General features: G+C 46.7%; 1 protein-coding gene across 1 annotated transcript in view; it reads left to right on the forward strand.

Moving 5' to 3' along the window:
* The window catches only part of PITPNA (phosphatidylinositol transfer protein alpha), a 45,985-nt gene that overhangs the window by 28,829 nt on the left and 3,012 nt on the right, over positions 1-14,144 (forward strand). Inside the window, exons 8-11 of the mRNA XM_056126931.1 lie at positions 1,916-1,993; positions 2,148-2,258; positions 3,556-3,678; positions 12,988-13,054. Coding sequence (XP_055982906.1) covers positions 1,916-1,993; positions 2,148-2,258; positions 3,556-3,678; positions 12,988-13,032 — 357 coding nt within the window. The 3' untranslated portion in view covers positions 13,033-13,054. The remainder of the gene's footprint in view (positions 1-1,915; positions 1,994-2,147; positions 2,259-3,555; positions 3,679-12,987; positions 13,055-14,144) is intronic.

A 14,144-nucleotide genomic window follows, 5' to 3' on the forward strand; every position in this document is an offset into this window, starting at 1 on the left:
ATCATTGTTACTGTTTTTTTGAATATTGAATACGCTACGGGGAGTTTGCCAGACTCTGCCGTGAGGGCAGGATACTCTTGGTAGCCTGCCAGGTTCTCCAGAGTAAGAACTGGATAATAAGATTTCGTGCAGCTGCAAATGCAGCCTTGCCCTTCCGGGAGCTGGGTTTTATAGTCTCTGGGTCTTGGCTGTTGATTAATCCCATCAACGGCCAAGATCCAGAGACTATAAATTTCTGATATCATTTATGATAAATGTGGGGGAGCGAAGCTGGGGGAGCACACCCACTAATGCTTAGGGTACCATATGCAGTGCCAGGGACTGAAACAAGGTTGGCTCTTTTAAGGCAACTGCCAGGGTTTGGTCCCCTAATCACTGCCAGGAGCAGACTCCTGAGCACAGAACCAGGAGTAGCCCCCATGAACTGCCAGTATAACCCCCAAACCAATAAATAAATGGTTAGTGGAGTTTTAAAAAACATTTTATGGAGTCAGGCAGGTAGGATAGCAGGTAAGAACCTGGATTCAATCCCCAGCACTCCATATGGTTTCCCAAGCCAGCACAGAGCCAGGAATACTTTCTAAACACCTCCAGGTGTTTAGAGTGGCCCAGAAACCAAAAGTTTTATATTTATTGAAATGTAAAGCATAATTTTCAAAAAATCAAAGGTAATATAAATGTGCAGCTTGTTTTACTTTACTTTTTATACCTAAATATTTAGCAGAGTATTCGAGTGAAAAACAGACATGGGAGTTGTCTGTTTTGGGGCCACACAGATTGGGGAATCTGTGTTTAGGATCTCTCCTGGTAGTACCCTGGGGCAATATGTGGTGCCAGGTTTGAACCCAGGTTAGCTGCATATGCAAGGCAAGTGTCCTACCCACTGTACTGTCCCTCCAGAACTGAGTTTTCTTTTAGCTTTTGGATTCTAAGTGGCTGTGTGTTGGGTCTCCTAGCTTTGTGCCTGGGGTTGCTCATGGTGGTGTTTGGGGGACCCTGTGATGCTGGAGAATTACCTGGTCTTGCATGCAAAGCATATCAGCTCAGTAAACCATGTTTCAGCCTGGACGTTTTTTTAAGCACACATAATCTGTTCAGTGTTAGGAAAAACTTCCACATGTATGTGATTTATTATAGTAAATAGAAGGTATGATGAGTTTCTGTTCCTGCGTCTACATGAGCCTATGAAGATTAAATTCCTATTAGTTAACATAGCATTGCCTCCTTTATAATTCAGTAAGACTGACAATAGTATGACTAGAGGATGGATTCTATACATTGAACATTCCCAGTAAGATTTTATTAAAGCAGGCCCATTTTTGTATTTTTATTTAATGGGGTTGGGATTGGGGGGGCATGCCTCTCTGTGCTCAGTTTACTCCTGGCTGTGCTTGGAAAACCATATGGGGTGCCAGGGATCTCATCCAAATCAGATATGTCCAAGGCACTAGAAGGCCCTACCCACTGTACTATTTGCCAGGCCCTTGTTTATATTTTTTAAACAATCAATGCAGGACTGGCATAATAGTATAGCAGGTAAGGCATTTGCCTTTCATGCAGCCACCCCCTGGTTCGACCCATGGCATCCTGTGTGGTCCCCCAAGTGCCACGAGGAATAATTCCTGAGTGCAAAGCCAGGAGTAACCCCTGAGCACTGCCAGGTGTGGCCCAAAAACAAATCGGTGCAGGGGATATAGCTCAGCAACAAAGCTCATACCACACATGTGTGAGACCCTGAGTTTGACCCCCATCCCTGAGAATACCAAATTTTTCCATATGCATGTTTTTCTGTTTTGCCTGTAACATATCCTTGTATTTTTGGTGTACCAGCAGTAAAAACTTGTATGTTTACTCTGATGAAAAATATGATCTCTTTCTCTTCCTCTCTATTTTCCAATTCTATCACTCCCTTCAGGATTATAAGGCAGAGGAAGATCCAGCAAAATTTAAATCTGTTAAAACAGGCCGAGGACCCTTGGGCCCCAATTGGAAGGTATAGTAGTTCCCACTTCCCCCGCCAGGGGCTGGGCTCCATGTGATGTGGTCTGTCTTGTGGGCGAGGGGGCGGACTAGGACTGGGCTAAGAGAGAGCCAGATGTCTGCCCTGTTAGAGTGACCTACCTGTCTCTGCATTATTTCTAATACAGCAAGAACTTGGAAATAAGAAAGACTGCCCCTACATGTGTGCATACAAACTGGTTACTGTCAAGTTCAAGTGGTGGGGCCTGCAGAACAAAGTGGAAAACTTTATACATAAGGTAAGTGAAAGCATGGGGCCTTCCAAGTGTGTGTTGGTTGACAGTGTTTTGCCCAGTAAGAGATCTTACGCCCCAAGTGATGCAGGCTCTGCGCCCCAGGTGAGAAACATAGGGTGCATGGAGAGATGCCCATCATTAGACTGATTTAGTTTGATTTCCCAGACGCTTGCACCTATCTTACAGTTGAATGCCTCCATCCAAGGGCATCAAAAAGAAAAAAAAGAAAAAAAAACCCCAAGGGCATCACCTGTGACAGGAAAGGAAGCTAAGCAAAGGGAGGAGTCAGGAGGGGGCCTTTCTATGAACAGTTAAAATGGAATCTCTCTTTTCTTGAAACTAAAAACAAGAGGTGATTTTAACCCATTCTTCAGGGCCCTGAATCACTGAACTGGACAGATCTAAGGAATTTTTATCTTTTATGTGTTCTAGAGCCACATTCTTGGGCTATATTCCATACCTGCCGGTCGGTTATTTTTTATTTTCTGTGTGTGTGGAAGGGGGTTGGCAGGGATACGGCAACACCCAGTGGTGCTCAGGGGCTATTCTGGCTCTGTGCTCAGCAGTGACCCCTAGTGGTGCCTGGGAGATCATATGCGGCATGGCAAGCTATCTCAGCCTGTTTTATCTTTAGCCCACTGCTGGCCAGTTTTGTTTTTTGTTTTTAAATAGTAGGCACTGTGGTTTAAAAAACTGTTAATGGTAGAGTTTCATGCATAAAACATCCTAGCACTCTACCGTCCACTCGGGTGTCAACTCCCCACTACCACTGACCCAGTGCCCGGACCCCTCCATTCTATACCGGACTCCCCACTCCACTCTCTTGGCACTTTTTATTCCCCTTCTGTGTCTCTCTATATTCCACATCTGAGAAAACTCATCTGTCTGTCCCTCTCCTTCTCACTAACCACATTCAGCACGGTAACTGCTGGGCAGTTACCAGTTTTAACCTAAATTTAGGCTCCAGAGACAAGAAGGAAACCGGCTTCGTTCTTTCAGAGTCTTTGCTTAGCTGGGAGCTTATGGGCAGCCCGTGTTGTACCATTTTGAGCACAGGACCTAGCTGTGAGGTAGGCACCCATTGTCTCTTAGGGCCTTTCTCTTACTTGAAGCCATACATGTGAAGGCAAGTCACTCTGGGACCTGAAGGCTGAAGCAGATAAGTCAGCCAAACATCATTCCTCCCCCACATCACGAGTTTGTGGGGGTACTGACCCAGAGATCCTGGGGGAGTCAGGGTGGGGACCACACTGGTGGCTTCCACCTTCTGGCCTCTAACTTGGGTCCATCCTTTTTATAGCAAGAGAAGCGTCTGTTTACAAACTTCCACAGGCAGCTGTTCTGTTGGCTTGATAAGTGGGTTGACCTGACTATGGATGACATTCGAAGGATGGAAGATGAGACAAAGAGACAGCTAGATGAGGTAAGTGGGACCCCAGAGAAAACTGGGGCTTTCTTCAAGGTAAACAGGAATGTCAGACTATCTGTAGTGCCCAAAGGCACTGGTCTGTGATTCTAGGAAAGTGTCCATGTCTACTCCATTATAACTGCAGGCAGTACGTGAACTCTGGGGGAAAAAACCAGCCTGTGCTCTTGAATTTGCTATCTAGTTGAGGTCTAGGCCTACCCTGAGACTCCCAGCTGATGGACATGCCACCTGGCCAGTGAGGAAGGCAGCTGCCTTTGTGGTTCTCCAAGCCAGTGGAGGCCTTTAGTGGTGCTGCCTGCAGACCTGGAGGTAACCCTGAGAGGGGGCTGGCAGGGCTGATGTAGGAATCCCATGCACGGAACTGGCAGAACAACTAGAGCACATACACAATAGAGTCCTCTAGAAGGTGGTTTTTCAGTGATTTCTGTTATTGGACCACAGTGGGAGGTGCTCACGGCTTACTCCTAGCTGTGTTTTCAGGGATCTCCTGGCGGGACTTGGGGGATTAGTATCAAACCCAGGAGGCAAGTCAAGGCTCCTGTGCTCTCTCTTTTTGGCCCCTGGGTTTTGGTATTTTTTTTAAATAGTTTGAAGTCTAGGGCCAGAGTGATAGTACAGTGGGTGGGTTTTTCCCTTGCACGTGATTGACCGAGATTCGATCCTCAGCATCCCATCTGGTTCCCCCAGCATCACCAGGACTAATCCCTGAACATCACCAGGTGTAACCCAAAAAGAAAAAAAAAATAGTATTTTCAGGACTAGAGGGCGCTTTGCATAGACCCAGAGAGAGAGCTGTTTGTTCTGTAGAAACCCAAGGCCCTGTAGTTCTCTTGCCTCATTTGGATCTGTGAGGCCCATTCTGAGGAAATGGTCAGTAAATAACCGTCAAGTAACTGTGTGAAGCACTGCTCTCAGGGCTGTTACCTCCCCGTGAGCCTTACATCTGTGAGGAGGTGCCACAGGTCCCACATTTAAAGGAAGAAAAGGTGCTGAGAGTGCAGGCCATGAGCCCAGGTCAGCCTGCCTTCTGGCAACACAGGGTAAGAGCCCAAGTGCGTCCTCCCTCAGCCCCTTCTCCCATTCAGTGTTGTTTGGGGCCCCTCCTGACCTCCCAGGGCTAAAAATAAGACAGGAAGCCGTTTTGAAAGAACTGTCATCCATTCCTCCGTTCTTATGCTGGAGTCAGCAGGCAGTGCTCTGCTCAGCCCTGCCAGCTTTCCAGAACAGTCACAGGTGAGAACCAGGCCTGGGTGCCCCAGTGCCTCCACAGTACGCAGATGCTCCCCCTACACTAGGCTGGTTTCCAGTGGGAATTGGGCACAGGAGCTTTTCCTTTCCCTGGAATCACATGGGGGAATTGCTATTAACCGCCCCCGCGGAAGATATTTCCTGGGCTGACTCACTGGTTAAGTGGTGTGCTGACTTAGTTCCTATTGAAGGCAGATGTTTGGGTTACTCATTAAGCTACATTTGGCAGGGAAGTGATAGGATTAGGGACACAATTCCTGATACTTCTGCTCAGAATCTATAGCGAGTGGTACATTTTGCTATCTCATTTATTTTTGGTTTGGGGGCCACACCTGGCAATGCTTAAGGCTTTCTCATGGCTCTGCACTCAGGGACCATTTCTGGCAGTGCTTGGGTGACCTTATGGGATGCCAGGGAGAGAGTCTGGGTCAGAGGTGTGCAACACAAGCACCCTACCAGTGCTGTAGTCTCTCTCCAGCCCCATTATTTTATTTTTGAAGGGTCACACCCAGCAGTGCTTAGAGGTCTGCGGCTACTTCTGGTGGTGGTTCAGTGCTTGGGTCTGATGCTCCAGTGCTGGGAGGGTTAGGGGCAGCTCACTGGGATTACACCCCAGCAGTGCTTGGGATCCCATGCCTTGGGGTTTGAATACTGGCCTTGCATGTGCTAGACATGTGCTTTACCATTTAAGCCATAATCAAGCCAGGAAGTGGTAGATCTTAATGTTCAGGGTTCTGTTGACTGAGCCCAGGTCTGGGTTATAGTATAATAGTGGAAAGCCAGCTTTGACCATCCCCAACACTAGAGGGGGGAAATTAGAAAGATATAGAGAGAAGCCTGAGTCTTTTGATTAGTCACTGTGGTCCTGATCACTCTGATCTACACTTAGAACCAACAAAGTTTCTAAGTGTGGACAGAGGTTTCAGGGTTTAAGCTGGAGCTCCATTCACTGGCTGCCTGGCACAGGCCAACCTAAAGTGTCCTGTGTATGGTAATGGTTGCTGAAACCCTTTTACTCTGTAAGTAGAATCTGTATTATTTTGGGGGAGAGGGCACACTCAGTGGTGCTCAGGTGCTATTCCTGGTTCTGTGTCCAGAAGTAACTCCTGGCAGTGCTTACGGGACCGTATAGGATGCCAGGGACTTGAAACAGCATTGTTGGGATGCCGCGCAAGCACCTTAATTCCCTATACTATCTCTCCGGCCCCAGAGTGATTTTTTTCCTTGTTTTTGGGTCACACCCAGAGGGCTTACTCCTGACTCTGTGCTCAGGGGCCACTGCTCACAAGGCTCAGAAGACCATATGGGGTGCTGGGGATGGAACCCAGGTTGGCTGTGTACAAGGCAAGAATCTGCCCACTGTACTATTGCTCCAGCCCCAGAATCTGAACTTTTTTTTTTTGCTTTTTGGGTCACACCCAGCGATGCACAGGGGTTAGTCCTGGCTCATGCATTCAGGAATTACCCCTGGCGGTGCTCAGGGGACCATATGGGATGCTGGGAATCGAACCCGGGTCGGCCGCGTGCAAGGCAAACGCCCTACCCACAGTGCTATTACTCCAGCCCCGCAGAATCTAAACCTTTTTTTTTTTTTTTTGCTTTTTGGGTCACACCCGGCTATGCACAGGGGTTACTCCTGGCTCTGCACTCAGGAACTACTCCTGGCAGTGCTTGGGGGACCATATGGGATGCTGGCAATTGAACCCAGGTTAGGCGTGTGCAAGGCAAACACCCTACCCGCTGTGCTATTGCTCCAGCCCCAAGAATCTAAACTTTTGAATCGAGAACTCTCCAGAAAATTTGGATCTGTCTTTCTCAGATCTGAGTTTGAGAGTCCACATAGTTAAGGATCCATTTTAGTCCCAATCCCTTGTTTTAGTGTGTTCCTGCATTTTTAAAAAATACCTTGATTTACAAAGTTGATCAAAATACAGTTATTTCAGGCATTCAGTGTTACAACACCAATCTCACCATCAGTTTCCCAATTCCCTCCACCAATGTCCCTAGTTTCCTACGCCCCCCCCATCGCTGACTGCCCCCTTAGCAGGCACAAACAAATTTACTTCATGCTTTTTACAACAAAATGGCAAATGTAATTATCAGTAAAAGTTAATTTGTGATCATTGTCATATCTCTAGCACAGCGGTAGGGCGTTTGCCTTGCATGCAGCCAACATGGCTGACCCGAGTTCGATTCCTCCGCCCCTCTCAGAGAGCCCGGTAGCCGAGAGTATCTTGCCCGCAGGGCAGAGCCTGGCAAGCTCCCCGTGACGTATTCGATATGCCAAACACAGTAACAACAAAGTCTCCAGTGGAGATGTTACTGGGCCCACTCGAGCAAATCAATGAACAACGGGAGGGCCTTTACCTTTACCTGTCATATCTCTAAATGACCCATCACTAAAGTCATTGTCATTGAGGATTTACTGCAATGGATGGTGCTAAAAGGCCTTCTAGCTCAGCTAGCACCAACTAGTGCTATTTTTGCACACTGAACTTGGTGGGCTTCTATGCAACTTTCCCATCAAGTTTGCTGTTCTCCCGTGGAATTTGAAATTTGAAGGTGTTGTGTGACTATGTATGTGGCCACATGCTCCAGGAGCTGTGGGGCTGGGATGATCTGGTGGCTTGATGAGATTCAGTCATGGAGGTCGGCTCTTTATATGCTGGAGGATGTTGGGTGTGGTGGGGGCTACGGGGCCTTCTTGCTGGAGGGGAATCTGCCTTTCCTCATTCCAAAAAGGCCCCAGAGTTCTCAGCCAGATTGATCTAGGGACAATTGGCTTGGCATTCTTTTGAGATTAGTCGTGAAGCGGCCATGTTCCTGCATTCTAGAAACTTGTGTGCCAGAAGCTTAGATTAAGCACCTTTCTCAGAGGTGACTGTGAAAGCAGGAAATCCTCTGGAATTGCAATCTGTAGTTTGGCAGTAAGAGACAAAGCAAACCAAGACCACTGTGGGACATGTTTGACCCCTTTAGAAAATGTACAAGACCTGGTATCTGTGGCTGTCTGGTATCTGTGGCTTTTCTCCTCTAAAAAGTTTTGGTTTGGGCCACCGAGATAGTACAGCAGGTAGGGCACTTGCCTCGTATGTGGCTAACCTAGGTTTAATCCCCAGCACCCCGTATGGTCCCCTGAACTTCACCATGAGTGATCCTTGAATTCAGAGCCAGGAATAAGCCCTAAAAGTTGTTTTGAGGGCACACTGGTTACTGCCTAGGGGCCACTCCTGATGGTGCCCAGGCGACCATGAGGTGCCAAGTGACTGGCAACCAAGGCTGGCAGGTCAGTGCTGAGGCCTGAGGATACAGTGCTACAGGGCCACGGGCCACACTCTGCAGTGCTCTGAGGGGCTTCAGAACTTCACCAGGCAGTGCTACCTCGTGGCAGTGCAGCACTCGGGAAGTCGTGGTACCAGAAATGAAATCTGCTTTGCATTCACCTTAACCCCTTGTGTATCTCCCCAGCCCCCAATAGCATGTTTTATTTTGTAGTACTGGTGATTGAACCCAAGGTCTCCCCTGGAGGATGACCACAGCTCTACTGCTGAGCTGTACCTCTGGGAAATATTTCCCAATGCGGACTTCTATTTAAAAATTAAAATTGGGGTCAGAAATTGGGGCTTAAATAGTTAACCATATGTGTAGTATGTTTAAGGCTGAGTTTGATCACCAGCACCACTGGGTACAACTATTTAAAAAAATAGTAATGATGACAACCATCTGGGGGTGTGAAAAGTGGGCTAATGGTAGAGGGGTCCCATGAACTATTGGACAGATGCTGGTGGTCTAGTAGGGGGCATCGTGTGGTAATATTGTACGTCTAAATATCTCAACATCTCGAGTATTGTAAACCAGTGCTATCTTAAAAAAGCTTTTTTTTTAAAGTCAGACAAGCACAATAGTTTTTCTATACTTGTGTCTCAACATTGAAAAAAGCATTTTTGCTTTTACTATGGTTACTGTTGTGGAAATCCCTGCTGAACAGTGAGATCTGTTTTCAATCCCCCCTTGAAGAACCAATAAAATGCTTTTATCAAAATAAAATTTTTAAATTATCTCCTCCTAAAAAAATTTTTTAACATACTTTATATTACCCTATATTGAATTTCCCTTCAGGTTGTCAGGCTCTCACTGTTATGAATAATGCTATTATAGCTATTTGTGCACTCAGATTTTTTTTTTTCTTTTTGAGTCACACCTGGCAATGCTCAGAAATTACTCCTGGATTTGCACTCAAGAATCACTCCTGGCGGTGCTCAGGGGACCATATGGGATGCTGGGAATTGAACCTGGGTTGGCCGCAAGCAAGGCAAACGCCCTACCCGCTGTGCTATTGCTCCAGCCCCTCAGATTTTTTTTAGATTAGAATTATCTACAAGTTGGAATAAAGTTTTGTTTGGTTGGTTGTTGGGCCACAGCTGGCAGTGCTCAAGGCTTACTCCTGACTCTGTGTTCAGGGATCCCTTCTGGCAGCACTTGGAGGTCCATATGCAGCACCAGGGTCAAATCTAAGTTGGCTGCTTGCAAGGCAAGAGGCTTAGTCATTACACTACCGCCTCACCCACTAAATACTACAGCTCCAGCACTCACTGCCAGATTTCTTTTCCAAAGAACTGAACCTATTTATAAAGATAGCAACTTTATGTGGTCAGAGAGAAGGTATAAGGATAGGGTACTTGCCTTGCACAGGGCCAACCCTAGTTCCATCCCAAGCATTACAAATAGTTCCCTTGAGCACAGTGTCAAGAATAAGTCCAGGGGCTGGAGTGATGCACAGTGGGTAGGGCATTTGCCTTGCATGCGGCCGACACGGCCACCCGAGTTCAATTCCTCCGCCCCTCTTGGAGAATCCAGCAAGCTACCGAGAGTATCTTGCCTGCACAGCAAAACCTGGCAAGCTCCCCATGGCATATTCAGTATGCCAAACACAGTAACAAGTCTCACAATGGAGACGTTACTGGGCCTGCTCGAGCAACTCAATGAACAACGGGAGGACAGGACAGGACCTCAATTTTTGAAATCAATTTTTTCTACTTAAAACTTCTGTGGAGTTCATGCCCAATTCAGTCAGCTTAACCAGTGGCTGAATAAACAGCAGTACTCCTACATAAAAAAAAAAAAAAAAAGAATAAGCCCTGAGCACAGCTGGATGGCCCAAATACAAAAAGAGAAGCTTCCTAAAGAAGGGGAGCCCTGTACTCAGGGATCTCTCCTTGAGTGCTGGAGTGGGGTGGGACATATGTGGTGCCAGGATCAAACTTAGGTTGGCTTAAAGCAAGGCAGGTGACCTGTTGAACTATCTCTCCAGTCTCTCCTTTTCTCTTCTTTTTAAAATGTGGCTATAGTAAAACTGGAGCAGTAGTACAGTAGGGAGGGTAATTGTCTTGTATGCAGCTGACCCAGGTTTGACCCTGGGTCGACCCAGCCGACCCTGGCATCCTATATGGTCCCCTGAGCACCGCCAGGAGTAATTCCTGAATGCAAAGCCAGAAGTAACCGCTAATCATCCATCTCTGGGTGTGACGGCAAAAGCCTAAATAATTAAAAAATAAAATGTAGCAGCACATTAAACCCTTAACAAGTTTGTGTTGATGGAAAATCTTGAATTTATAGAATCCATGTAACATCTTAACAGGCATTAACATGGAAAGTGAAGACATAAACAATAAAAAATGTACATATTAGGAGCTGGAGTGATAGTACAGCAGGTAGGGTGCTTGCCTTGCATACAGCCAACTCGGGTTCAATCCCCGGCATCCCATATGGTGCTTGAGCACTTGAGTGCTCACTCCCTTGCACATTTCCAGTAGTTAATTCCTGAGTGCAGAGCCAGAAGTAACCCCTGAACATCTCCAAGTGTGACCCAAACAGCCTCCCCTACCCCCCCCCCAAAAAAAATAAATGAAAGTGAGGTTTAGGCAAAAATCTATAGGAGTCAGAGGTTCCAGATAGAGCTAAGGTATGCAAAGGCTTCCTGGTCTTTAGTCAGCATACATGGGTATGGTGTCAAAAAAGAGACTTCTTTTTTTGGAAGCAGGGGACAAAAAAAAATCAGCTTGTAAGACATTGATTTTATGACTCACTTATGATCCAGCTCCTGTAGGTTCTCATTCATCAAGTCTGAGGCCAAAGAATAGACAAGTGCCCCAGGGAACTGTTTTCATCAAGTCTGAGGAAATTGACTTAGAAGAACAAGCGAAAACGTTTGTGTGATTACAATAATAGTTGTAAGTAGGGACTGAATTTCAGAAGCTCTGGGGTGGAGGGGTCAGAATTTTGATTTGATGGGGGATGGAAGAGGCTTCTTGGTTTTGAACGAGTTGTGGGCCAGGGGTTGAGCATCCCTGGAAAATGGCCTGATGCAGGCAGCCTCACTTTCCAGAGCTTTCTCCAGCACCCTGTTGAACTCTGTGAATGTGGAGCTGGGCCTTGCCTGAGATCCCTATTACCACAGACTTACTGATTATATAGTTGGGGGTGGTGAACAATAGACAAACACCAGCTTGAATGCTGTAGGAAGCATATTTAAAAATGTTTCTCAGAAAAGACCTATTATCTGCAAACTGTTGGAATTAAAAGTCTTAGTGAATATGCCAAAAACAGTAACAAGTCTCACAATTTGTTGTGAGACATTACTGGTGCCCGCTCGAGCAAATAGATGAACAATGGGAGGACTGTGCTACAGTGAGGAGAGGATAACTCTGGAAGGAGCAATAGCTTAAGCGTCCATGTTCTAGGCTAGAGAGATAAGGTAAGGCTCTTGCCCTGCATGTGGCTGACTCAGGTTTAATCTCCTAAGGCCCATCACGAGTCATCCCTGAGAAAACAAAACCAAAGCAGTCCATGTGGGGCTGGAGTGATAGCAGAGTGGGTAGGGCATTTGCCTTGCACCCCCCCTCGGCCTGGGTTCGATCCCCAGTATCCCACATCGTCCCCGAAGCACTGCCAGGAGTAATTCCTGAGTGCAAAGACAGGAGCAATCCCTGAGCATCACTGGGTGTGACCCAAAATGAAAATAAATAAAAATAAAGATCAATGAAGTAAAAGTAAGATCACAGTGGAGAGAATACAATCTAGGCAGTTTGATTCTAGAGATAATGCTCTTACGTGTTCATATTTTGTTGAGTTACAAGGATAGGAGAGAGCTCAAAGGGCTGTGCATGCCTGGCATGTGAAGTATTTCAGGTTTAATCTTTGACACTGCCAGTTGCCCTGGTTGCCCCCAGCACTGCTGGTGAGGCCCAGAAGCAAAAACATGTTGGGGGGCTGGAGCGATAGCACAGTGGGTAGGGCATTTGCCTTGCATACAGCCGTGCCCAGGTTCGATTCCCGGCATTCCAGATGGTCCCCCGAGCACTGCCAGGAGTAACCCCAGTGCATCGCCTGATGTGACCCAAAAAGCAAAACAAAACCAAAAAAAAACACAAAAACATTTTGGTTTATATCACTAAAAACATTATATCACTAATGGATAGTGATGTAATACATAATGGGAAGTTAAAATACATATTTTAGGGCTAAAGAAATAGTACAGGGGCTGGAGCAATAGCAGTGGGTATGGTGTTTGCCGAGTTCGATTTCCAGCATCTCATATGGTCTCCTGAGCACTGCCAGGAGTAATTCCTGAGTGCAGAGCCAGGAGTGACCCCTGTGCAATGCTGGGTATGACCCGAAAAAGCCAAAAAAAAAAAAAAATAGAAAGAAATAGTACAAAGTCTAAGGCATTAGTCTTGCATATGTTCACAACCTTGTGGTTCAAATCCCAGCACTGTATAAGGGGAATAGAGTGTGGCCACATTGCTGGGTGTGGCCCAGGAGCAAAACCCACGTTATATTCTGTAAGTAGAAGAGAATTTTCAGGTTTTAAAGATTTGAGTAATCACCTCCAAGGTATCTGCAAGAAATGGTATCCACTTCTGTTTGGGACTCCTGAACACCACCAGGTGGAGCTGGAACCCACTTTGGCCCCACCCCCAAAAGAGGACAATATGTTTGTACTAAAGTATAACAGCAAGGGATTGATTGGCTGCTTTTTTGTTGTTGTTGTTCCAGATGAGACAAAAGGACCCAGTGAAAGGAATGACAGCGGATGACTAAAGCCACCCCTTCCCTCTGCACTGTATGTACTACTGAATTCTCACTGTGCATGTCATAGACCCTCAAAGCAGTGTGGGTCCTCAAGGCCTCAGCAGCGCTCAGTGGAGTAAGAAAACCTGCATTTGTCCTGCCCTCTAGTAATGATGCTGACTGCCCATGCTCCCTAACTGCTATCAAAGAGATGATAAGTATTATGATATTCAGGGGCCTGTGATCTTACAGAGCTACCCAGACAGGGACAGGGCAGTGGTATGAGCTGGAGGTTAAAGTTATAATGAGTGGATGCACAAGTATCATCAGCTAATCACATTTCCTCTGAGAACCTGAGCCATTTCAAGCTGGAGCAGGCATTCTGGGGCTCTCCCCGTGTCCCCCACCCAGAGCCAGTTCCTAGTTACCATAGCATTCCCTACCTCTCCCTTGAAAAACGTTGTTCTTGGTTTTGGGCCAGAACCATAGTACAGCGGATAGGGCGCTTGCCTTGCACACAGCTGACCCAGGTTCAGTCTCTGGCACCACATACGGTCCCCCAAGCCCTGCCAGGAGTAAGTCCTGAGCACCAACACTTGTGGCCCCAATAAAACAAAAAACAAAAAAAGATTTTTTTCCCTTGGTTTCGTTTTTTGCCCCATACCTGGTTGTACTGGGATTGGGGGATGGTAGGGGACTATTGGCATCCATGAATCACCTAACGCTCCAACTCTGCACAACATGTGCACCACCCTTAGGTATGAGCCATCTCCCTGGCCCTCCCTTGGAAATTCTACTGGCCAAACAGCTTTTACTTCTGTTCATTGTTGTGTCCGGTGCTTCATCTCCTTCCTGTGTTGCTTCATGCCATTCTGACTGGTTGTCCCTAAGAGGCAGCTTCATTCAGATGCTTTGAGAGTATTTCTATGCAGGTCATAGGATCGGTGTGGGATGGTCCCGGTTCCATGCTGTCACCTTCCCAAGCCCTTTCCTTCCTTCTCTTAGTCCTTAAGACTTGCTGTAATTCCAGCAGTTGAATTGAGTTGGTCATGGAATGCAAAACCGAGCCTGCTTCCATTACGCTATTAGAAATTATTTATCAATGAAAACTGGCTGTGTTTTAGCACTAAGGCATTAAGGCC

The sequence above is a fragment of the Sorex fumeus genome, unplaced genomic scaffold, assembly GCF_029834395.1.
Source record: "Sorex fumeus unplaced genomic scaffold, SorFum_2.1 ptg000063l, whole genome shotgun sequence".
Taxonomy (NCBI): domain Eukaryota; kingdom Metazoa; phylum Chordata; class Mammalia; order Eulipotyphla; family Soricidae; genus Sorex; species Sorex fumeus.